Below are 26,288 nucleotides of genomic sequence, written 5' to 3'. Positions count from 1 at the left end.
AAGAGGCTTGGACACAAGGAAGAAAGGGAGAAGATAAGAGGGACAGAGGAAAACAATGCTTATGCATTCTTCGAAGATGTATCTCAAAACAAAGGAAGGAAGGAAGAAAGACAGACTGAAGTTATCTCACTCTTGGGACTTCCCTGGTGGTCCAGTGGTTAAGACTCTGCGCTTCTACTGCAGGGGCTGTGGGTTCGATCCCTGGTCGGGGAACTAAGATCCCACATGCTGCATGGCGCGGCCAAAGAAACAAAAAAGAAGTATCTCACTCTTATTATGCATCCTGAAGATGTGGAAATTAACAAGGCAAGGTACTTGTCTTCAAGAAATCACAGAGTAGAGGAGAGTAGAGGGACAGACGGAAGAATGGACAACTAACCATGATCTGAAAAGTGCAATACTCTGCATGGATAAAGAAGGAGACGTCAGGGAACTTGAGTTTTGCTGTTATCAAGGTGGTGCTTAAACCTGAAAATTCCTTGAGGGAACTAACAAGCACATGGAGGAAAAAACCTGCCAGTGAAGCAAAGGGTTAGATCACACCCAGCGGAGGGAGAGTGGAAGGGGGCAGGCTGTCGCAGAGAAAGCCTTGGATGTCAGAAGTTCAGTGCAGTCGCTGTTTATTTTCCCTGGGACACGATGCGTCTCATAGAGACTTCAGCTCTAGAATGGGAAGGGCAGCTGCCTTACCCTCAAGCCGGTTTGAGCCTGAGATGGAATAATACAGGTTAAAGGTCTTTGGGAAGAGCTGCACGAGATATTTATTTGGGGCTGACAGCAAATACCGGTTCCACAGATACAAGCCAAAGATGAAGGAACTGTGGCGTTAAAATCAAATATTTGAAATCTGACTACAGGATTCAGTCGTCAAACATCAAATGTCTCTCCATGCTCAGAATGCTGCTAACCATTTCGCCAGCTGCTTGCACCGTATACTCTTTCCAGAATCAGGGGAGGAAAATTAGCTGAAGACCGTGTCCTTGGCAATGTCCCCAAGGAGTCCTGGGGGGTAGTTTTGCTATTGTTGACTATTGTTGGGTGGTTTTAGCAGATTAGGGTAAGAAGAGAATGGCACGGACCAGACTTAGTCAAGAACATCCTGGGACATGAGTCATGTGGCCATTCCCCCAAATCTTGCTGTTCTACCACGATATCTTTGGGTAACTCACATCAGGGGTTAAGAGATGCAGAGCTGGAGTTTCTGATGCATTCCTTCCACGTCAGGACGCCTTCCACCCACACTCCTGGAGGTGAACGCCTGAAATTTCTACTACTTAGTAAAACCCGAGGTAGGTCGCCCCTCTATTTCAACCTGATTCCCCAGAAGATCTGATCATCTGATTCCCCTCTGGAAAGAGTCTGTGCCAAATGAAATCTGAGTGAGATCATTAATGATGAAAATTCACAATGCAAAATTATAATAATTACTCTGATCACATAAACATCATACCAGCATGAATAATTTAATGGGAATCGCGCTCTTCGAGAGAGCGGCAATTAAAATAAAACCCAGCGAGGTGATGGGGCGGATGAACAAGTCAGACGCTCGGGTGTGCTCTGAGGGAGGCTGTATTGTCACCAGAAAGCTCACTGCTTGTCATCAAGAATCATTCCTGACCTTAGCAGGTCGGGAAACAAAGACAGTGAGAGACCTGAGAGCTTATGAATGAGTCCCACTTCTGAAAAAGATGTTTTCCCCTAAGGAAAACAAGTTCAGGTTTCTGTCTTCATCCAGCAGCAAACGAAAATCCTTAAAGAAGAAGAAGCGATCAGTCCTGTTTTGTAATAAAAAGAGACAGGGACCCTCCACTGCCACACACACCACCACCACCCCCGCCGCTGGTGCTTCAAAATTCCATAAGGATCCAGCTCTAAGAGAAATACAGGTTTTCTGCCCCCGAGGTGGCAGATGTCCAATTAAAGCAAAAGCTCTGAGAAGAGGGAGTGACAGTTTGCATTAAAGACAAGACATAAAACCTACTTACCCTGTGCCTTTTCTTACTTATCACTCAAAGTTTTTGTTTTTAATGTCTTGTTACGTTGGTGAACAAACTACAATTTCTGCATGAAACAGTAACCTAAGATTGCGGAATTAAATTATTTGGAAGGGCTGGTAAGTAGGGTATACGCTGGAGAGGGATACGCGCTAACGCCAGAGAGGCGTCCCGGACCGGATTCTAAGGGAGATTTGCAATGCTGATGGAGAAGGCTTCTGGACACAGCACGTGCTCAGATTTACGCAAGTCCTTACCCTTCACATACAAGAAGCTGACCTCAGGTCTTGCTCCTTGGCTTTTAAACTTCTTTATTAAGATCTTTTGTCAGAAGTGCATTTTCCAGTGCAAGCCAGCACGCGCGCACAGACACACAGAATACGTACATGTGAAATGTACTGTGAGAGCTTCTATTCTCTTCCGTGAATTAAAAAAAGCAATTGCTGGTAGCAATCTACTAAGTTGGTTTCACTGCATTCCTAGGTACTCAGTTAACAGATCTGCATAAAATGTCTGCTGTGTGAAGACTGTCGCCTGCCCTGTCAGTCAACAAAGGATGCTGACAGAGCACCCTGAGGGGACTCAGGATGGAGAAAAGCAGGACACTGGCCCTGGATAGTAAGGTGCCTATCAAAGGAATGATTTCAATGAGCCCAGACTCTTGCATCTTCCCATACACAGAAAAGTGCTAAATTCAGTAACTTGAGATGTCTGGCTCTCTTTAATTAACAGTAATTTTTTCATGTTCCAACTACCTGGTCTTTGTTGCAAAAACGCCTATATATCCTGGCTCCCCCCTCACCTCTTCAGAGCTGTCCCTCAGAGCTGAGAGTCCGTATTCCGGGCTTGAGTCTTCAGCCAATCCACCCAATAAAACATAATTCTTAAGTTTTAGGTTGTGTATTTTTTTTTTAGTTGACACTACTACGTGCTCTAGGTACCAGGGATTCAGAGTCAACCAAAGAGACAAAAATCCTGGCACTTGGGCAGCTTACATTCTAGCAGAGCCAGTTAGAAAAACAAGACAACGCTTCGCACATCTTCTCCATGAGGGCGCTGGCAGGGTGATCAACTTCCTTTTAATTGACACAAACCCAGGCTCAGAGTGGGGGAGGGCTGGAACCTGAAGGAGACAGGCCTGTATCCAAGGGCCTCATCTAAGTATACCTCCTTGCACCCTTTTTGGTCAGGAGTCTTTCAGCTGCAAGAAGCAGAAAGCGAACTTGAACTTGCGTGAGGGAAAAAAAAAAGGTTATTTTGTCAGGATCCAGTCTGGAAAAACAGAAACTGTTGGAGTTATTTTGACACTGGGGCTTGAACACAAGGATACAGGGATGCAGAAGCCAAAGATGGATGGTGAGGTGCCCAGATATCAGCCACTGTCAGAGCCACTGCCAGCCCCAGGGATGAAGGGACAGTGCAGGGGGTGGTGCTCTCTGAGGCCAGGGCCAGCCATGGTGCACCAAACAGGACACAGGGATGGGGGCTGCCTGATGGCCGCCTGAATCACTGAGAAGACCCAGCCCGGGGCCACAGGCAGCGGAAGAAGCAAAGCAAGAGAAGGAAAGGAATTCTTCGGCTTCTCCCCTTCAATCTCTCTCCAGTCCCTTTCATTGCCTCCCAGTGGACGTAGGCGTCTAGGGAACCTGGGAGGTCCAGTTCCCAAGGATGCAGGGAGCAGAGGAGAACAGGGATGGGCACGAGGGCAGACAGGTAATCAACAGGCCCAGGTATTCAGTGGAAGCATCCCAGGGCACATCGTGCAGGTGCAGGAATTAATCAAGCCTTGGGGAAAACAGAAAGTAATCCAGGGACTCCAACCCCACCAAGACTCTCCCTTGTCTGTCATCTATTTCAGCCGCAATTCCTCCTACAAGGACGAGCTCCATTCACTCGGTTGGGATGACTGTTCCTAGCCTCATCTTCACACCGGAGGGAAGGGACATCAGGCAACAAAGGGAGACATTTTTGGTTGTCACAACTGGGAGAGGGTACTGCTGGCATCTAGTGGGTAGAGGAAGAAACCCTGAACTACGGACAGGGAGGGATGGATTTCGAAGTGCTGCATGAGTGCATAATGGCTGTGAGTTTCATTCCAGCTGTAAATATTTACTTGTCCTTGGATGTATGCTCAGAAGCCTTCCAGGATCTCCTCCTTGCCTCTGGCTCAAACCATAGGAATCTCTCGAAAGATTCCCCAAGTCCCTCTTGGCGCCCCGCTTCTACTCAGGTTAACTGGTCCAGGTCTGAAGGCTGCAGCGCTCGCGTTCACCAGGAGGGCGGCGCCCTCCCCTACAGCTGCTTTCTTTTCTGAAATGATGGAAACGTCCATTCAGGCTAGTCGTTCTCAATCGGGAGGTGGGATGCGTCTACATCAGAGTCCCAGGGGTTCGTTTAGCATTTAGAATGCTATTCCATATTTCCTACTGAGAAACTGGAAAATGACTTATGTTTTATGTGAGATGAACCACAGAAGGCCAAGTTCAAATATCTGTTGTTCTCTGGGCTTGTGGAAGATGCAAAGGATTCTTCTCTTTTTCATGTTTTAGATTTTTATTATTATTTGTTTTAATAATACTTGGCACTTGTACTAACATCACGGATTCACAAGCCAATATTTCACACATAAAAGTAATTCACTGGGACTTCCCTGGCAGTCCAGTGGTTGAGACTCTGCGCTTCCACTGCAGGGGGGCGTGGGTTCAATCCCTGGTCGGGGAACTAAGATCCCGCCCTTAACAAACTACCTTTGTTAAGATCATTTGCCAACATCTGCATGTCGAATATATAGTGAACATATCTATAGATCTCCTCAGCTTTTTGATGAGTTACTTGTGCATACATGGAGAGTTCCTGAGGTGAGCTATTTCTTTTTTCACAGATGAAAACTGGTGACACATGTTCAGTGCAGCTATATAGCTTAGATTGGGAATACTGAGATAAAATACTGAAATAAAATTGAAGGTCCTTTTTTGGCCCGCAGCCAAAAAAAAGTAATTCATCAATGGAACAGTATTCTTAAGGAAGGGTATATACCCCTCTGGGAGGAGAGGAGAAAAATCTCTGGATTTTTAGACTTATTTGAAAAGAGCATATATGTTTAAAGTTGAGAAATGCAGCCTTCGATACCGGTTTATTGATGAGAGTCACATCTGTAACAATTCAACACCCATTCAGGAGCCTCCAAACTGATAACAGTTTAGCGGGGCGAACCCTGTGGTACGATAACTCATTACTTATGATTCTGTGTCCTGTTATCAAAACATTCCACTGTGTGTATCTGGCAGCAGAGAATCCTCCTTTTTTTATTCTTAAAATCACTCTCTTGGAATATGAGAAAATCCTTCTTCCACCTTTTCCAGAAGCCCTGGCTCCAAGTTATACAACAGAGGATGCAATCAGGGAATTCAAATCATGGAGAAAAAAAGCAGCAGATATCAGATCTGTCCACTGCCATCTGCTGCTGCCCCTAGGCCGGTGTTTGCCCAAGTTTGGAGTCTGAGATAATGTGGGGTAAACGCAGAAGGACTTTTAAACATATAGCAGTTACGTGTTTATTTTAATATTTGGGGGCGGAAGCACAGTTAACATGCGGAACAGTGACTTTTGTGGTAAGTATTGCTTAGGGCAAAGCTCAGAAGAAAAGAAAAGATTTGAGATAGAGAAGGACTGTCATGAAGTAAATGGAAGTACGGATGATTGATGCTAATGATGGCAAAAAATGCTGAGAATCATAGGATAAACTGCAAAAGAGAAAACACTGCTTTAAAAGTTATGAGCAGTTTTCTGTCTTTGAAGATGGGGCCTCAAATAGACCTTTTGGGCAAATCTCCTTCCTTTCAAAAAGCCCTCCAAAATGAGTTTCCTGAGAGAGAGAGTGTGTGTGTGTGTGTGTGTGTGTGTGTGTGTGTGTGTGCGCGCTACACCCCTCCAAACCAAGGACCCCAAGTTCCTGGAGAAAACTGTGAAGTCACCTTTAACTTGATGCAGATGTTAAATGTTTTGTTTAGTTACGCAAATGGATGTACTAATAGGAGCATGCCCGCAGAGACAGGAACTTTACTTTTTTTTCTCCTCAATATGGATTTAGATTTCCTGGTGTCTAAAAACTAACGTGTAGTCCTGAGGGTGTGAGCACTTGGTGTGTGTAAGCACCTTCTGCAGGAGCAGCTGGAACACCAGGAAGAGCTGGTTATGCCCGGGGCAGCGAACAGTGGCGAGAAGCAGGGAGATGTGATTTTCCCTTCAACTGTCACTGAAGGGAAAGCTGTGACAAGGGGCTTACATAACAGGCGACACTCGGGTGCAGTGGTGGGTGTCGGACTCCCGGGACTGGAGTGGGTTTGGACCCGAGAATGCATCAGAACAACTGCTCCCAGCGGGACACAGGGGCCCCTGTGGTCCCCTCACGTTTCTGAACATCCTCTTAAAATTCACAACGTGATCTCTGTTGTGCTGGGGAAATGGGGTGCAGGATCACCTCCCCGCAGCTGGGGGCAGTTTAGGACCCACGCCAGAGAGACAGCTGTGCCCCAAATGTCTGTCTCTGGGAGACTGTCGGCAACAGAATTTTTTTTTTTTTTTGGCCATGCCACACGGCATGTGGGATCTTAGTTCCCCAACCAAGGATCGAACCCATGCCCCCTTCATTGGAAGCGCTGAGTCTTAACCTCTGGACCACCAGGGAAGTCCCAATAGAATTCTATAAAAAGGCAGGGGCAGAAACCAAGCATTCTTGAGGTCAGGACATCCCGGAAATAGCTGGAGTGGAGGGGAAGGGGGGAACGGGATTTCCCACAAGTAGGCTTGTGGGGTCTTTGACAGGTTAACTGGGACATTAAAGGGAAGGATGAGTCCTGCAGGGATCACCAGGGACGTCTAAATGATACTGAGATTACACCGAACATACAATCGTCCAAACTCAGAACACAGTGTCCCGGAGGGCCAGATCCACTGAAACTGAATACAGACAGCTATTACTTCAAAATCAATATGGATCAAATGCAGGGCTATTCTACCAAAAACCATGGCCTATACTTTTCAGGGTTATGCAAGACAAAGAAAAAAAGGCTGAGGAACTGTTGATGATTTAAAGAGACTCAAAGGAACCTGACAACTAAATGCAGGTGGGATCCTGGATTGCACTATGAACCAGGAAAAACTTAGCGTTCCTTCTGCTATAAATGACATGATGGGACAATTGGCCACATTTGAATAAAGTATGTAGAGAGGTAACAGTGCTGTAAACAATGTCCTATGCTTGATTTTGATCACTGTAAAGCGGTTTCTTAAGAGAGTGCCCTTGTTTTAAGGAAACAGACACGACAGGGAGTCATATGCAACCAATTATGAATATAATTAGTTTAGAAAAACATATATATACGTACATACATTTAAAATATATAGAGGCAGACAGACACAGAGACAGAGAGAAAGAAACATAAACAGAAAAAGAATGCTAAAGCAAACATGGTAAAATGTTAATTGGGGGGAATTTAGGGGAAAGGTATATGGGATTCTTTGTATGGTTTTGCAACTTTTCTAAAGTCTAAAATTATTTCCAAGTAAAAAGTTTAAAAAAACATTATGGTGCAGGAAGAACTTTATACACAGTGGGCTTTGTTTAAAGCCGTGTTTCTCAATCAGGACTGAGTTTTCCCCCAGGAGACATCTGGCAATGTCTGGAGATGGTGTTGGTTGTCATAACTGGGGGGTGTGCGCAGTGGGGTGCTACTGGCATCTAGTCCTACACAAGACAGCCCCCCAACAAAGAATTATCTGGCCCAAAATGTCAGTAGGGTTCAGAAACCCTGATTTAAATATTTAAAGAAAATGAAGCAAGGTTCTTCACCGACATCTGCCACGGAAGTATTGGGAAAGCATCCTCACTTGATACAAGCCTTCCCTCTCTGTCTCTCCACCAACATCTCCACTCATTCTACCCCATCTCTGCCAGGTACACCGGAATCCTGTTTCAATGGACATAATTTGGTCTGCCTAGCATCTCTTCTCTCCCTTCTTCTGGTACCAACACATAGCTTCTTCTGGAAAGGGCTCTTCTAACTCCAACCATGTGGGTTGGATGGGAACTTCAATATTCTTAGGGCTCCTACTGCTGTAGCCACATGACATTGTGCCCCAGTAGGGCCAGTTCTAGTACCTCACTCTTCCTACCAGAGCTGAGTGGTTGAAGGCAGGAGTGGATAATTGGCTGTCCTGAGGCCACCACCCAGACTGTTTAAACCACAAAGCGCTTAACTTACTTGGAATTTGCTGCCCAAACTTGAAAGCTGGGCCATTTCACATTTTTAAAATCCCGATCTCCTGGTTTACTTGAATCATTAAGACTTTGGTGCCCACAGGTGTAAGGATAACAATTGTACTCACCTCCTGGGGTCGTTATGCATATGTATATATGTTTATATATATATACATATGCATACATACAGGTACTACACACTCACACAAATGAGTGCATTTTCACACAAAAGAAGATCCTTCTAGAACACTACTCACTCATTTGGTAAAAAAGGATGTTTAGATGCATAAAAATACCTTCTCTTAGGTACTACAAATGCAAAGGTGTTTTAATTGAATTCATTTAGGATCCCCTACCCTTGATGTCTTGGTAATCTCTGGTGCTTACCAGGGACCATTATAGGGGTATCATACACTCTTGCTTTATCCTGTGGACAAGGATAAGTAAGTGTCTGAAACAAGGCAGCTGGGCAGTGTGATGTGGTCCACAGCCACCTCTGGTCAGAGATGGGCACCTTGACACGGAGGGCTTGCAGCACACTGCTTTGGTTTGAAATGTATGGACCTCTTCTAAGAAAGTGATACAGTGAAATCCAAATAAGAATACAAACCAGAGTCTTCCCCTTTCAGAATCGCTCAGGCCAACACCTTCAGGAGGGTCCAACAAGGTGGGCAGTGGATACACTGGCCAGGAGCTGGGTGTCAGAGGTCGAGTGGCTAGAAGAGCAGCCACCTGGGAAGGGGAGCTTGGGCATCACAGCCTTAGCGGGGCAAGGGGGGCAGCCAACAGCAGGTGTTGAACCTGAGAGGACTGAGGTGGGGGGAACAGAGAAATGGCCTGGTATAGAGAGATGAGACAGGAGTTACAAAGAAAGAAAGGGAGAAATCTAGAATGAGCCTTGTGTTGTTGGATTAACATGGAGACATCTGTGTGAACTCATGGTTTTTGAGACAGACAGACAGACAGAGGTGTCACTGTGGGTACCACTATCTCCTGACTAGAGCATCCAAACAGCAATGAGCACCTCTAGAGCTTAGACTTTGGTTTCTACATACCATTCTCCACTGAAAGAAACTGAGCTGATTCCAGGACTGGGGCAGGAGAACTACAAGATGAGCCTAGAAATTCTTGTATTTAGAAAGGAAGAAAACGCTTAAAGAATATTGAGGACACATCAAAAGGACATAGAGAAAAAAAAGAGAAAAAAAGAGGAAAAAAAGAGAGAAAAAAGAGAAAAGAGAGAAAAAAGAGAGAAAAAAAAAAAAAGGACATAGAAGCCGTGATAAAATGGCTCCCACTGCCAACCTGAGGATATTCTGAGCATCGAAATAACCAGTGATAATAACGGAACATAAGCCACAGAGTACAAATGAAACCCACGACCCCATTCTGTTCATAGATTCATAAATGAAGAATTGAAATTCTAGTAATAAACATTTACATTGTCCCTGAACATCTTCTCATAGAATATTTATTAATTTTAAAGCGAATAAGGGTAACTTCACAGCAGAGAAGCTTGGCAAGCACTACCTTCACCAAGTGATCAAGTGCATCATTAATACTGTGGCAAATTTAAATCATGTGCCACCTGATTAACTGCGAAATGGGGAGAGCAGAGCATCCCTTCTGAGACGCTCCTGCCAAAGGGGTATAATTGGAATCTAAGCACAAAGAAACATCAGACAAACCCAAACTGAGAGACAAGCCACAAAATAAGGAGCCTGTAATCTTCAAAACTCTCAAGGTCATGAAACTCAAGTAAAGACTGAAGGAAAACAAAGACCCATGACGTGAAGCAGATGACTGAGACAACCGGGGATACTGAATTAGGGTCTGAGGATTGCAGAGTAGTCAGGCGGCAATGTTTATTCCTGATTTTCATGCTGTATTGTGGTTCCGTAAGAGTGTGTCTTTGTTCGTAAGAAAACACATGGCAAACATTCAAGGGTGGTGAGTGCCTATTTGGTCGGACACTCTGAGACAGCTCAGGGGACCAGAGTTCCAGGCACGTGTTCTTACAACTTGTCCATAGGTTTGAGCTTGTTTAAACATAGTAACAACAGATGTCCAACTCTCTTCCACTATGTCCTAAAGATCAGACACAGGGGGACATAAACCTCATCTAAGGAGGCAGGAGGACACTATGGAGAACAGTACGGAGGTTCCTCAAAAAAACAAAACTAGAGTTGCCATATGGTCCAGCCATCTCACTCCTGAGCATATATCTGGACAGAACTCTAGTTCAGAAAGATCGTGCACCCCTATGTTCACAGCGGCATTATTCACAATGGCCAGGACATGCAAACAACCTAAATGTCCATCGACAGATGAATGGATAAAGAAGATGTGGTACATACATACCATAGAATACTGCTCAGCCATAAAAAAGAATGAAATAATGCCATTTGCAGCAATGTGGATGCAACTAGAGATTATCACACTAAGTAAAGTCAGTCGGAAAGAGAAAGACAAATGTCATATCATATCGCTTACATGTGGAATCGAAAATAGGACACAAATGAACTCATCTATGAAACAGACTCTCAGACGTAGAGAACAGACTTGTGGTTGCCGGGGCGAGGGGAGTCGGGGACGGATGGAGTGGGAGTTTGGGATGAGCAGATGCAAAAATGGATAAACAACAAGGTCCTACTGTACAGCACAGGGAACTCTACTCAGTATCCTGTGATAAGCCATCATGGAAAAGAATGCGAAAGAGAATGTATACCTATGTACCACTGAATCACTTTGCTGTACAGCAGAAATTAACACAACACTGTCAATCAACTGTACTTCAATAAAATAAATTATAAAAAATAAGGAGGCAGGAGGAGAAGTGTTCCTGACCCCAGTGAGAGCCAGGAGCCTTGGACAGAGGACGCCATACAGGAGGCAGAGGCACAGGGAGCAGGGGGAGTAAACACTCCAGCCTCGCTCTCTGTCTGCCCTCCAACCTCCTACAAGTGCCCTCACTGGCCAACCCAAGACGGCACACAACAGGCACAGGAAGTGCTCCCTGACGAGGTCAGCCTTCCGGGGCACAGAGCAGGATGGAGAGTGTGTCTGCAATGTGGGCAAATGGGAAAAGAAAAGCCAAATACACAAGAGCCCATTGGATCCTGTACAATAACTCTGTGAGATATGCTTTCCTGGCCCCATTGCACAGATCCAGAAACTGAGTCTCTGTGGGATTAAATAACACGCCCATATCTACACCATGGAGCAGCAATCTGACTCAGGCTCGTGGGAACCCCAAGCTTTATTCTTGCCCCTCAATTAGGAGTTATCAGGTGAGGCTGAGGCCCTGACGTGCTGAACCAAGCTCCGTCTGGATCCTATCTTTGTCTCTCCAAGCAGTACTCGGGCCCATCTGCTGCATCTGTCTCTTTTTTGTCTCTGATGTTGAAGAGATGGCTGGGCTGACAGGAGAGTGATAAACGATGCCCGCTTATCCTTGTTTCAGGCGAGTGTGACACAAACTCAGTTAGGAAAACACATCTTCAGGGCTGCTTCCTGTTCATACGTACTAGCTCAGGTGGCTGTCTGAGCAGGAAAGAGAGACAACGCGTTTGCCCGGCTTTTCTCTGTCTTCCCTACCTGTGTCACTCACACTCCTAAATCTGGAGGCGCAGGAATGTTTACTGCGTTTTTTAATGGCCCCAATCGTGCATGCTTTTTCTGGTGGCAGCATCCCCACTGTCCTCTGCACCCCACTGTCAGCCCTTGCAAACTCCTCCCACAGCTCCCAGACAGGATAATGAGGGCACATTGTCTTTTCCAGACCAGGTCGACTGGTTCAGAAATGGCACGTGAACCAAACAGAACCAAGGAGACACAGGATGACCTCTCCTGTGTTCATCGGGTATCGTGTAAAGGATAGTCGATCTTGACTCCACAAGGGTGGGAGCCTGGGACTGCCAAGACCCACCACATAGAACCTAAAAACGAAGCCAACGCCATAATAGGCAAAGCAAAGAACTGAAGAAAAAAACCCTCTGATGTCATAATTGAGCACCTGGACTAAGCCATAACTGATGACTAGTTTGAGTGTAATTTCATCACCCCCACAAGACACCGTGCACCCATCTGCAGTCACTTTTCATTATTTCTGTAACTTACTCAGTTGTTAAGAGAAAGGCCTCATCAAGGGTGTGTTTCACTGTTTACTGTGAAATTCTAGTCTCTGTTTTAAGCTGATTTCTTTCATGTGGTCATTTCTGGGAACTCATTATCTGCAAAGCAGGGGGCCCTCCTTTCTCTCACCTGAAAGGAAGAGGCAGAGAGTACAGGGAAGGATGGCCACTTACAAATAAAGTCAGTGACTTGAGAATGTTGCCTCTGGCCAGCTCATTTGAGCATCACACTATTAGGAACGTTCTCACCTCCAATCCAAGGGACAATTTCCGGGAGTGACTGATGGAGAGAAGGAATAGTGGTGGATTCTATTCTCAGTTAGGGACCCTCGATAAAATGATGGCCGTCTAAAGACTTCCAGCACATCAAACTTACCTCCCCATTTTTCTGCACTATCGAGATGTAAGAGATGAGCTTGGGGTGAAAGACAGATACTATGAGAAGCCAAAGACAGAATTAAATCATGTATTCATTTGTTCATTCACTCATTCACCAAGTATTAAGGGCCTCATATGTGCCAGGCACTGGGGCTGATGAGCAAAAGAGATGTGTACAACAGTGAACAAAAGAGAAAAGAAATTCTGTTGTCATGGAGCTTAAATTCTAGGGGAGAGGAAGATGGCTAGCCAAATAAGGGAAATCTATGGGTTATCAGGTGGTGATAAGTGCAAAGAGAAACACAGCAGAAAAGTGGTGTAGACAAAGGGAAACGGCTCCACTAGATACCTACATGTTACCCCACAGCAGGCATGTGCAAAGGCCCTGAGGTGGGAGCCCAGTGGGGTTGTGAGAACCAGCAAGGCGGCCAGGGGGACTGGAACAGAGTGTGCGTGTAAGGGCGCGGGGGTTGAGATGAGGTCAGAAGGATGCTGGGGGTCAGAGTTCATGTTGCACCTGCAGATCACTGAATACACTGTGGCTTCAGCTCTAAATATGATGGGAGCCTCTGGAGGGTTCTGAGCAGAGGACAACATGACCTGACTGATGGTCAGGTGGGGTCTGAATGGGGCACCTCCCCAACCAAGGTGCAGCTGGTGTGTGCTGAGGATGGAGGACATGGTGGGCCTCCTCCTGGGTTATTAAAGTAAGGACTGTCTCTACAGGATTCGAAGTAACTGGATAAAGAATTGACAGCACCACACCCTTCAGCACCGTGTGTGTTTGCAGGAGAGGAGCTCAAGACATGAGAGAGAGAGAATAAAATCCCCCAGATCAAGGACTCCTCGACCACTGAGAAGGGCTAAGAAGCTGATGTCCGCAGACTTCCTGCGTCTGTGAACAAGAGAGTGAACCCCAGGACTCCTCCCAGCCAACCTCCCAGCCAAAGTAGACACCTCCTGTCACTGATGGTCCGGGGAGGTGTCCAAGGGCCAGGCCACAGCCGGGGAGATGACTGACCCATAGCGGGGACAGAAGCGCGACAGAGGAAAACGTTGAGTTTGAAAGCAGATGAGAAAAGTCTGTTCTGTGAGTCCATTCACTGGTTACAATTCAAAATGGAAACTAAAGAGAATGGTGACCCGAGGCTGTGTGCTGACCCAAAAGATTTACATGAACTGGAGAAAAGCACATATCGCCACTTAGGGGGCAGGAGAGATGAAACAGAGCTGGGGCAGAACAGTCACACCCAAATGGAGACATCTCCCAGGATTTTTTTTCTCATAAATGAAGATGGCAGAGTGGGAAGCCTTTTAGGGTTGCCTCCGACAGCTGAAGCATTAGAATCTGACCGGCTTTAGGAACTCAACCCTCACGGAGGAGGGAAGGTCTCACATGCAAGACGGACCAGTGGCACAAGATGTTACTGATGGAGCAACTGGACCATGGCTGGTACTAGAGGGATTTTTTTTAATCTTTATTGAATTATAGTAGCTTTATAATGTTGTGTTAGTTTCACGTGTACAGCAAAGTGATTCAGTCACATATGGAGAGATAGATATATAGATTCTTTTTCAGATTCTTTTCCATTATAGGTCATTACAGGATAGTAAGTAGAGTTCCCTGTGCTATACAGTAGGTCCTTGTTGGTTCTCTATTTTACATAGAGTAGTGTGTATCTGCTAATCCCAAACTCCTAATTTATCCCTCCCCCGCCTTCCCCTTTGGTCACCATAAGTCTGTTCTCTATGTCTGTGAGTCTGTTTCTGTTTCGTACATAAGTTCATTTGTGTCCTATTTTAGATTCCACATAGAAGTGATATCACATGGTGTTTGTCTTTCTCTGTCTGACTTACTTCACTTAGTATGATCATCTCTAGGTCCATCCATGTTGCTGCAAATGGCATTCTTGTGTTCTATTTTATGGCTGAGTAGAATTCTATTATATATATGTACCACATCTTCTTTATCCGTTCCTCTGTTGACGGACACTTAGGTTGCTTCCATGTGCTGCCTATTGCAAATAGTGCTGCTATGGAGGGATGTCTGATGGAGGAACAATGAATGAAAGGAGGAGAGCCAAAGCAGACAGAAACCAGAGAAGGCCCCCCAGAACCAAAGGTGCGTTGGGAGGTGGATGTCCTTGACGTGGTTGTTGATGCAGACGGCAGAAGAAGCCAGCTGACCTTACCGTGAACTGCTCCAAGAGCCTTAACTATACATGTGAGAAGCAGCCATCCAACTGGCCTCTGGTTTCCTTCATTCTGTTCTTTGGTTGGTTGGAAAGGGTCCTCCTGCCTGCCTGGCGTCCATTCCTTTTCATCTGACAAAGCCCGATCTGTCTTTGGACGCCACACCTTCTGCACTCTCTGTCCTAGTAGTTTGGGTGGAGATGACCTGAGGCTCCCAGATTGGTGTATCCCAGACCTGACCAATCGGAAACTCCATCCCTGCCCCCCCAACAGTGACTGGATCAGGGTTGGGCCAGGGACTCCAGTGACCACCATGAGATTCACACCATCAACTTTTTCTACAAGCATTTGGGAAGTCACTTTGTTTTCGTTGGGGTGTGCTGTGTGGATAGAACGTAAACCTTGAGCTGCTGGTGACAATGATGACCACTCAGAAATGAAGCCAACACAAAGAACAGAGCAGACAGAGATGGAAAGAAACCGTGTCTGGTTACATTGATTGACTCCTGGATCCAGCCGTGCCTGAAGCCTACCTGGTATTTTTTCAGTTACCTGACCAATTACATTTTTTCGAAACCCCCCTCCCATTTTTTAATTTCACTTAATTTTTTTTTTTGCTTTGGTACCATTTGCACATGCTGAGTTTTTTGGCATTTGCAACTAAAGGGGTCGAGACTAATGAACTGAATGATCTGGTGCCTACTCAAAGACCATTTCCATTGGGGAGGTGAGGAAACCCTGTGTCAGGGCCTAAAACACAACCTCACTGTTTCCAACGGAGACAAAACCCTGTTTCCAGAGCCTTCCTGTTTAAGGTGTGAGATTTTTATTTTTTAATTTTTTTGTAATTTCGGCTTAAAATCATCACTAAGCTGGAACTCCACGATGAGAACAGAACCAGCCTTCTGCTCTGTGTGTGTGCTGGGGGTGGGATGAGTGTCTTAAAGTTCCTCTGTTTATTTTGCAAATGAGAGAATTGCCTCAAAGGACTGCTAATCTACCCCCATGTGCCCAAGTGGGCAGTGTTATATCCACATTTCTACAGACTCGGAGTCCACAGAGTCAGTGAGGAAATGCGGCAGAAATCAAGCATTATAATTAAGGGGCCAGAGGGGCCGATTAAGCAAGAACGATGAAAAGAGTGGCCTGAAGAGTTGGATGAAAAAATTAACCTAAGGGAGGCGTGGGAGCTGCTTTGGATGTTTCTGGTGGCTCTGTGACCCCAGAGGGAGGAGGGTTGTTTAAGACAGTATCAAGAGTGTTATGAAACTAAGCCAAATGGAATTAGGTCTAAGCTGTATTTAAGCATGAAGTACATCAAGGGATGTCTCAGGATCTAACCCCCTGGCTCTCTGTTTAGGCTGATAGTAAACAGACACCGCACACTCGAGGAGCTCTTCCTATTCCCTGATAGCGTCAAATCCACTGTTCTTCTAATTCTTTTTATTTTCTCTGTTTTTTTAAACAGCATCTCTGTGTAGTTTCTATTAGATTTTTTGGGTGATTTTTCTTCTCCATGGCTTTGATAACTACACATATAATAATGGCTGTGATTTCTTGACTTTTTACCACGTGCCAAATGTTACCGTGTGCAATGGGTTGAACGGTGGCCCCCAAAAGATAGGTCCACTTAGAACCTATGGATGTGGTCTTATATTTGGAAACAGAGTCTTTTCAGATGTAATTAAGTTAAAGACCTTGGGATGAGGTCATCCTAGATGAGGGTGGGCCCTAAATCAATGACCAGCGTCCTTGTAAGACAGAAGGGGGAAAGACATGCACAGAAGCCCATGCAAAGATGGAGGGAGATGGGAGGGATGCAGCCACAAGCCAAGGAAGCCAGGAGCCACCAGACGCTGAAAGAGGCAAAGCAGGAACCTCCCCTACAGTCTCTGGAGAGAGCATGGCCCTGCCTGCATTTGAGTTTAGACTTCTGGCTCCAGAACTGGCAGAAAGTACGTTTCTGTTACATTAAACTACCCAGTTTATGGTAATCTGTTACACCAGCCTCAGGAGATGAATACACTGTGCTGAGCAGCTACGCCCATTTTTTTCCTTAAAAGAGTCTCACAACCCTACAAAGTAGGCTCACAAGAGCTGTCCTTTCCTCCAAGAATTTTTGCTACACGCACCCTCTCTCTTGCCTTCCTTTGTAACAGTTCTTCAATCTTTCTCTGGGAGAAATACCCTTCTTCCTTGAATACAAAATGGTAGAACTGTCCATCAGATCGTCTTAATCTTTTCTAGACAGGGATGGGGCTAAGTAACCTGTTCTCATCCCTGGCTACACCTGAGAATCACCTGAAGAGCTTTTAAAAAGTAAAGATGATCAACCCTACTTCTATGCCCACCTCCACTCCACTACTACAAAGGTCCTGGCCCAATTGGTTAGGTGCAGAGTCTGGACTTAGCGTTCTATAAAGCTTCCTGGTGATTCTAAAGTTCAGCCACGGTAAGGGAGTCTTTCTCCCTGGAGTCTAAAACATGAGCACAGAGATAAAAACAAATAAAATAATTAAGGCCCCTGTATCCCAGCAGTGGTACCCTGAAAGCAGACATCCATAATAACTACCAGGGCTCTTCAACTGGCAACTTCAGACTTTTAGGAAGCTGGTCCCTTAGTGTACCTTCGGGGTCATAAGATCCCAATCCCTTAGTCCTTAGGTGGCCCTGATATGTTTCTGATGCTTCGGACCAATTCATCCAGGAACTGGCAGAACAGATACTCAAAACTAAGCTTCTGCTTCCATGATACGGGACATCCTTACTTAATCCGTAAGTGATAGCCCCCCGTGTCGCTGACGACGTGAAAGGTATGAGGAAGAAAGAAAAAATATTTTTTGGAAGGGGATTAAGAAGTACAAACTTCCAACCATAAAATAAATAAGTCACGGGGATGTACTACACAGTATAGGGAATACAGTCAATACTACTGCAATAACTTTGTACGGTGATAGATAGTTACTAGACTTTTCATGGTGATCAACCCGTAATGTACATAAATGTCCAAACACTATGTTGTACACCTGAAACTAACATAATACTATATGTCAACTATACTTCAATAATAAAAAAAATTACGTAGAGATGACATGGTCTTCTACATCAAGTCTTTGAGCTGCTTAGGATCCCAGACATTTGCAAGTGTGAACTTAACACTCTTAATATACCACTAAGATCATCCTTAATCAAAAAATTTTAAAAAAAAAGAAATGTACACACTTCAGAAGACAAGGACTTACTCACTCTGGGAGATATCTTTAACCATTGTCTTGGAAATTTTGCTAATCCAGACTTTGGCTGAATTTTACCTTTGTCCTCTCCTTAGAGGGAGTAATTTCTAAATCCCTAAGGTGTAGAAACAGTTTTGTTCAGCTCAGCATACAGGTAGGAGAGAGAATCAAGTCCTGCAGAGAAAACAGTTTCAAAGGTACCAGAAGTACCCACTCAGAAATAAAGGCAAGCCAATTAAACATAATTGGTATCCTTCTTCAAAGTATATACAAATAATCTCTAAGTGGAAATTCCCTTAGCCATACCCAGGGTGTAAGATGAATGCACTTGAAAAGGATTATATGTAGAGGAAAAAATGTTGGGGATATACTGTTTTAAGGTTCTTACACAACATATAAAGCAGTATGACCTCATTTGAATGCAGGCTTTGATTAATTAAAGATAAATTTTGTAAACCTTAGGGCAATGGCTAAATTTTAAAGAGGTATAAATAATGAGCCAATATGGAGATAAAATGGAATCATAAAAAATATACTCAGTAGGAAAGCAGGCAGCAAAGAAGGAAAAAGGAGTAAAAAACAGATGGCACATAAAGCAAAAAGCAAGATGATAGATTTTAATATAAACATATCAAAAATTTCATTAAATATAAATGGTCTAAATATAATGATTAAAAGACACAGATTATCAGATTGGATAAAAAGGCAAACCCCAACTACATGCTCTCTATAAACAATCTACATAAAATATAAAAACACAAATTGGTTTTTTCAAAACACAGAAAAGATACTACAATGCAAACATAAATCAAAAGTAAGCCGAGGTGGCTGTATTAATATCAGATGAAACAGATTTCAGAATAAGGAATATTTCCAAGAATGAAGAGGGATATTACATAACGAGAAAGGAGTCAGTTCACCAAGAAGTCATTACAATCCTAAGCATAGATGTACCTAAGACAGTGTTTCAAACACATAAAGGAAAAACTGACAGGACTGAAATGAAAACTAGGCAAACCCACAACTTCAACACTTCTGTCGATAATGGACAGAACAAAAAGATTAAAAAATAAGCAGGGATATAAAACACCTGAACATCACTAGAGACATTTGGAGAGTCCTTGTAAATCTTAGGCAAAGATTTTTTTAGATGTGACACCAAAAGCACAATTACTGAGAAAAAAAAATCAACGAACCAAACTTCATTTAAAAATCCTTTGCTCCTCCCAAGACACATACTGCAAGAATTTCTATAAACACCTATCTGAAAATGGACTTGTATCCATAATATATAAAGTGCCCTCAAAGATCAATAATATGAAAATAACAACCAACAAAAAACTGGCAAAAGATTTGAAAAAGATATTCACCAAAGAAGGTATAAGGATGGTAAGTAAGCACAAGAAAGAATGCTCAACATTATAAGTCACAGGATAAAAGTTAAAACTTGAAAGATATACTGCTACACACCTATTAGAAGTGCCACATAAAATCAAACTAAAACAAGGGATAACATTAAGTGGTCCTGAAGATACAAAGCAGCAGGAACTCTTATACATTGCTGATGGGATTGCAAAATGTTTCCATGTTTGAAAAAAGTTTGCAATTTCTGATAAAGTTATGTGTACAGGTATCACACCAGCCAGCAATTCTAGTCCTAGGTATTTACCCAAGAGAAATGAACAAACATTCACTTGAAAACCTGTTTGCAAATACTTATAGTGACATTTTTCATAATGACCCACAAATGGAAGTAATCCAAATGGCTTTCAACTAGGAAATGAATAAACAAACAGGGCTGTATCCATTCACTGTAATATTATGCAGTATTAAAAAGCAATAGACCATTTGTGGTCTTTTTGATTATAGCCATATCACAGGTGTGAGGTGATATTGTGGTTTTGATTTGACGAGGAAGGGAACCCTTGATCACTGTAGGAATGTAAATTGGTGCAGCCACTGTGGAAAACAGTATGGAGGGTCCTCAAAAAAACTGAAAATAGAACTACTATATGATCCAGCAATTTCACTCATGGGCGTACATATGAAGAAAATGAAAACACTAATTCGAAAAGACAACGCACCCCAATGTTCATAGCAGCCTTTTTTACAATAGCCAAGATATCGAAACAACCTATGTGTCCATCAACAGATAAATGGATAGAGAAGGTGTGGTACATATATACAATGGAGTATTACTCAGCCATAAAAAAGAATGAAATTTTACCGTTTGCAATAACATGGATGGACCTGGAGGGTATTATGCTTAGTGAAATAAGTCAGACAGAGAAGGACAAATACTGTATGTTACCACTTACACGTGGAATCTATAAAATAAAACAGGGACTTCCCTGATGGCGCAGTGGTTAAGAATCCACCTGCCAATGCAGGGGACACGGGTTCGAGCCCTGGTCCGGGAAGATCCCACATGCCACAGAGCAACTAAGCCCGTGCGTCACAACTACTGAGCCTGTGCTGTAGAGCCCATGTGCCACAACTACTGAGCCTGCGCTCTAGAGCCCATGCTCCACAAGAGAAGCCACCTCAATGAGAAGCCCATGCACCTCAATGAAGAGTAGCCTCCACTCGCCGCAACTAGAGAAAGCCTGCGCGCAGCAACAAAGACCCAACGCAGCCAAAAATAAATAAATAAATAAATAAATGTATTAATAAGATAAAATTAAAAATAAAACCAAACTAGCGAATCTAACAACAACAACAAAAAGAAAAAAAAAACAGACTCACAGATATAGAGATCAACTAGTGGTTACCAGTGGGGAGAGGAAAGGGGGAGGGGCAAGACAAGGACAAAGGATTAAGAGGTACAGACTACCATGTATAAAACAAATAAGCTACAAGGATATATTGGGCAGCCCAGGGAATACAGACAATATTTTATAACTATAAATGGAGAATAACCATTAAAATTTTGAATCATTATGTCATATGGCTGGAACATAAGATATTGTAAATCAACTATAGCTCAACTTAAGAAAAAGAACAAAAAGGAATAACTGTTGATATATAGGTGAATATTACATGCATGGTGCTAAGTGAAAGACAGAAGATTCAAACGCTGCATACTGCACGATCCCATTTTTATGGAATTCTGAAAAAGGCAAAACTATAAGGACAGAGAACAAATCAGCGGTTGCCAGGGGCTGCAGGTATAGGGGGAAGGGGTAGCTACATAGGAACACCCAGGAATTTGGGGGGTGATGGAAGTTTCTTTATACCTCAGTTGTGTTTGTGTTTCTATGGCCATGTGCATTCATCAAAATCAAAACTCTAACCTCAAAAGGGTGAATTTTACTGTTTGAAAATTACATTAATAAACCTTACTCTTAAACAACGCAGAATGCTGTAGAGAGATATTCTACCCATCAGACTTTCCATTTATTCCATTAATTCAGTAATACTCCCTTTCACTCCAATTAAAATGCCAAAGATTCGTTTTTATTAACCATGCTTCTCATGACTATGGATGTTATAAGATATCTGATACATCCAAAGGCTTTGTTTTAACCCCTGCTCATGAAAGTGCTAACTGCTAATATAATTGAGAGTTCTGGGTTCTTCTCTGCCCAATTCTAGCCACATTTGTGATTAGGCTAAGGATGAATATTGAGATAAAGGAGGAAGAGCTGAAGGTGCAAATTCACATGGCTGAGGGGAAGAGGCCGGCAGGTAAGGGGGGGAAGAGAAGCACTTAATAAACACCACACCCAGGGGCCGGGGTGGGGGACACCCATGCATAGCTTTGGCACGATGTAGCCTTACGAGAATGTGCACCCGAGGTCGGCAGAGCGCCCACCCTCTTAGGGGAAATTGGAAATCCCAATTTTTATATGTGAATTCTCCCGATTTGGGGGAGCCTGTTCAGTTTTTTATTTTAAAAAGCACTGTGGACAGAACAGTGCTTGTGTGCAGGTCATGAAGTTTGCAAGCGCTGGTCTAGAGCCCTGGGTGTAGAGCAAGACAGGCCTAGGAGTCTGGTGGTTTAATAGAACGGCTTCCGAGAGGCTGAAATCACTTCTAAGAAGCTTCAATGCAGCACGGAGTTTCAACGTGGGTAGGAAGGGGTGTGTGCTTTTAATGCAAAGAGTGTGTGTGTACTTTAAGTATAAGGAAAGACAAGGCATGAGCCTTACACGTGCAATCTAAAATACGAAACTAGAGAATATAACGACAACAACAATAAAACAGGCTCACAGAGAGAGAGACACACCAGTGGTTACCAGTGGGAAGAGGGTGCACGTGGGAGCCGAGAAGGACCTCCCCCCCTCCCCCCCGCCCCCCCACAACCTCTTCCTACTCATGACACCATCCCAGCCCCTAAATCCCAAATCAGCAATTCAAAATCCCCAAAGCTCTGACTACCCAAAGATTGGCCGGCTGGTTTTTAATTCTTTTGGTGACCACGGCTGCGCTAAAGGACAGTGAGGCTATCTGGGGACTTTATCCTCTTCTATGTATATACTCACATCTTTCATGCAAAGTGACTTATGTGTCCAATTACAGAGGCAACTCCACACCCAGCCCGGGCGTGTTAGACAATATACACGGATGATCCCGGGCCTCTATCTACCTACCTACCTTCTGAATTGTGAAATATACCTGGCCCCAGACTTCCGAAAAGAGGTTTCCAGCCTGTGTGACCTTCCCGGGGGCCCCTTACGTGACTGACAACCATCACTTCACCTCTGACGGCATCTCAGCCTACCACTGCCCTTTCCTCCCCTTTACATGGGGCCAGTTCCTCAACCTGTAACTCAACGACACTTCGCGTCATCTACCTCGGCCCAAGACTTAAATCTTAGGAAGACTCCCTTCTTTCAGGGCCCTGGTCTGTTTATGGAACCGCCCAAGAACAATGATTCTGTTCCAAACCCTGAGGAATTGCAGAGCCTTAAATCCACAGTTGAACATCAGCTTGCAATTGGTATTAAAAACTGAACAGTGGTTTTGAGGGCTCCAGAAATCGGCGCTTAAATCCTTGGGCAAGAACAGTCAGCGATGGATTTTTTTTTTTTTTAAACGACAGTAAAAATTTAAACAAGGGTCAGAAAACTTCCCTCTCTATAAGAAATTCATGGAGCAAACATTTTCTTTACAGAGGTATCTGAGAGGGTCAATGTACTGCTGCTTATGACCACGAGAAACAAAATGAAAAATATTTTGCAGACCCATATGCGGTGAAAACTGCCAAGCAAAAGCGGGGAGAGAAAACCCCACCAAATCAAGGTTGCCCTAAGCCAGGGGGAGAGGTGGCTTTGGGGGGAGGGGTGGGGCATCTCCCCCTAACCTCTAACACCCTCACCACTTGCTGTGTAAATAGCATCTTTAAAACAAAATTCCCGGGCTTCCCTGGAAGCGCAGTGGTTAAGAATCCGCCTGCCAGTGCAGGGGACACGGGTTCAAACCCTGGTCCGGGAAGATCCCACGTGCCGCGGAACAACTAAGCCCATGCGCCACAACCACTGAGCCTGCGCTCTAGAGCCCGCAAGCCACAACGACTGAGCCTGCGCGTCTAGAACCTACGCTCCTTAACGAGAAGCCACCGCAATGAGCAGCCCGCAACCAAGAGTAGACCCCGCTCCGCTCGCCAAAACTAGAGAAAGGCCACGCGCGGCAAGGAAGACCCAACGCAGCCAAAAATAAAATAAATAAATTAAAAAAAAATTTCCCAATACCACTTTCAACAAAATTGCTGTCCCTGGCCTCTTCCACATGGATGTTTCTAATGGCCACTTCTCTAAATCAAAAGTAAAATCCTCCAGATGGTGTGCGGAGAGGAACGTGAGCTTTAATCAAGAAAAGCCCACAACTTACTTCACGGAGCACATTCAACAGTCAGAGTTCCAACCTGACTGAATCCTCTCACGGAGGGAGAAAGCCTGATCGGGGACTTTCACCTTCGCTCAAATTAAAATGGTACCGTCCTCCTCAATGAAGTGCTTTCTGTCCATTAAGCCACTTTATCATCACAACATCTCTAGCAAGTATTTTGAGAAGGATTTTTTTTTTTTTGAATGGCCACTTTCCATCTGGGGAAACCGAGTCCTAGAAATGATAGAACCCAGAGCTCACGGCAGAATTAAGTAACCAGATTTCCTAAGAGGTTTGTCCTCTGGAATAAAACAGAAATATGTCCCCCATCCCGTCACACACGCGCGCGTGCCCGTGCGCGCGCGCGTGCACACACACACACACACACACACACACACACACACACACACTCCTGTTTACCTGGAGCTCTTGGGAGAAAGGGACAGTATTTAAAACAGCAATTTTGTCCGGTTGGTGTGTCTGGGTACATGCACCCTTAAGGAAAGCAGATTTTTCTGGAATTCCAGCCGGTGCGCAGTGACTTTTGAAAAGCAAACGCTACTTGGTAACATCAACTGGCAACTTGTCTCTGCGAATGCATTTCCAGCTGAGCCTGAATAGCTTTAGGCGGGAGAGAGCCGTGATTCTCATCCGCTTGGACTCGGTTTACCCGCTCAGGGCCCGGGGCCGGGGCCGGAGCCGCCACGCAGCGCGAAGGGCAGGGACACTTGTGCGCATCTCGGTTTCACCCAATGGCCCCGAGACTCTTGCCCCGGCGCAGGCAGCGGAAAAACGGCGCCCCCAGCCCTCTCTCCGCGTGCTGACCCGCACCCGGTTCCCGGCCCGGCCTCGGGGCGCGCAGCCGCCGTCCCCAGCGGAGCGGGGCTTCCTCGCGCGGCGCCGGCGGCCCCCGGGCTCCGAGACCCGTCTCCCCGCCCCTCCCGCCGCGGGCCCGGGCCCAACACGCACGTAATCAAAACCTGCATAATAATACCAACCTTTCCTGAGTCTTCTGGGCACCAAGCGTTCCCTCCCTGAATTCTCTTAAACCCAAGACAGGGTGATCATTCCATTGCAGAGGTGAGGAGACTGAGGTGGAAGGCCCCCCAAGACCCGGCTGCTGGGAAGCCCAGGTCTGATTCCGACTTGCAGCCCCAGCTCTCCCACCCGCGCGATCACCTTTACGCTCTCCTAGACCACACAGGACCTCGGCGGGGCGCCCGGAAGGGGTCCCGGGTTTCTCCCGACCTGAGGTCCCCCCGGGAGCTGCGCATTCCTTCGCGGGCCAACGCCGGCCCGCGGGACCCCACAGTGGGGGAAACGGGGCACAAAGGGCCCGGTCCGCCCTCGTGGGTCACCAGTCCCAGTCCGACCGAGCTGGGGAGGGGGACGCCAGGCTGCGGGAGAAGAAGGCGCAAAGAACCACGCTGCCCGCTCCCGGGCCCCCGGCTCCACGTCGTGGCCGTGCCGGGTTGCGCTAAGTCTTCACGCAACTCGGGGACGGTGAACACACACAGAGTGTCCCTCAGCCACGCCCCCTCTTCACCCCGGGAAGCACCCCGAACCCGGAGATACTGGGTCAGCCAATTTCGCCCCAATCCCAAGGACGCGGCGCCCAACGGGGCTCGCCCATCTACGGAAGGGGCCGCTCCGCGCCTGGGAGCCAGCGCCCTCACCCAGGTCCCCGCGACACCCTCACCCTTCGGCTCCTCCCGCCCGGGCTCCTGAGGACAGCGGGGAACTTCTCGAGCGCCGACGCGACCGACGCCCCCCGGCCCCGGCCTCTTACCTCTGCCCAGCAGCGCGGCCAGCACCAGGCTGAGCGCCCGGCACAGCGGCGCCACCCGCCCGGGGGCCGCGCCCTCGGAGCGCATCTTGCGTCCCGGCAGCTCAGGCCGCCCGCCGCCCGCCGGGGGCGCAGGGCCCACTCGTGGCCCCCGCCGGCTGTCCCATGCCCCGGGGCCACCCCCGGCAGCGAGTCGGCCAGCCGGGCTGCGGAGCCGGTGTTCACGCCCCGCCCCTGCCGGGTACACGCCGCTGCGCCTGCGGATCCCGCGGAGGCTCGCGCTCTGGCCGGGACAACTTTTCTTCAGCCGCCGCGGCAGCCGCGGCCCGTCCCGCCCCCAGGGCCGCCCACTCGGCCCCGCCCACTCGGAGCCCGCCCCCGCCCCCCCAGCCCCGCCCCGGGCCGCAGGCTGCTGGAGGATGCCGGGGAGAAAGTGCGCGGGTCCCGGAGCAGGCGCGCGGGTGAGGGGGTGGGGCGCGCAGG

The 26,288-nt window shown here is 46.1% G+C and overlaps 1 protein-coding gene across 3 annotated transcripts in view; it reads right to left on the bottom strand.

Annotated features, from left to right (window-relative positions):
* Nucleotides 1-26,096, bottom strand: part of TMEM132C (transmembrane protein 132C) — a 375,242-nt gene extending 349,146 nt beyond the window's left edge. The window contains exon 1 of one of the 3 annotated variants that reach the window (XM_060311004.1): nt 25,809-26,096. In XM_060311004.1, coding sequence (XP_060166987.1) covers nt 25,809-25,893 — 85 coding nt within the window. In that variant the 5' untranslated portion in view covers nt 25,894-26,096. Of the gene's footprint in view, nt 1-24,439; nt 24,525-25,017; nt 25,303-25,808 lie in introns of those variants that run through there. The other 2 variants (XM_030859975.2, XM_060311005.1) reach the window with 2 other exon arrangements.
* Between the last annotated feature and the right edge of the window lie 192 nt (nt 26,097-26,288).

Source organism: Globicephala melas, chromosome 13 (assembly GCF_963455315.2).
Source record: "Globicephala melas chromosome 13, mGloMel1.2, whole genome shotgun sequence".
NCBI lineage: Eukaryota > Metazoa > Chordata > Mammalia > Artiodactyla > Delphinidae > Globicephala > Globicephala melas.
This window is presented reverse-complemented; position numbering and strand designations above follow the sequence as displayed.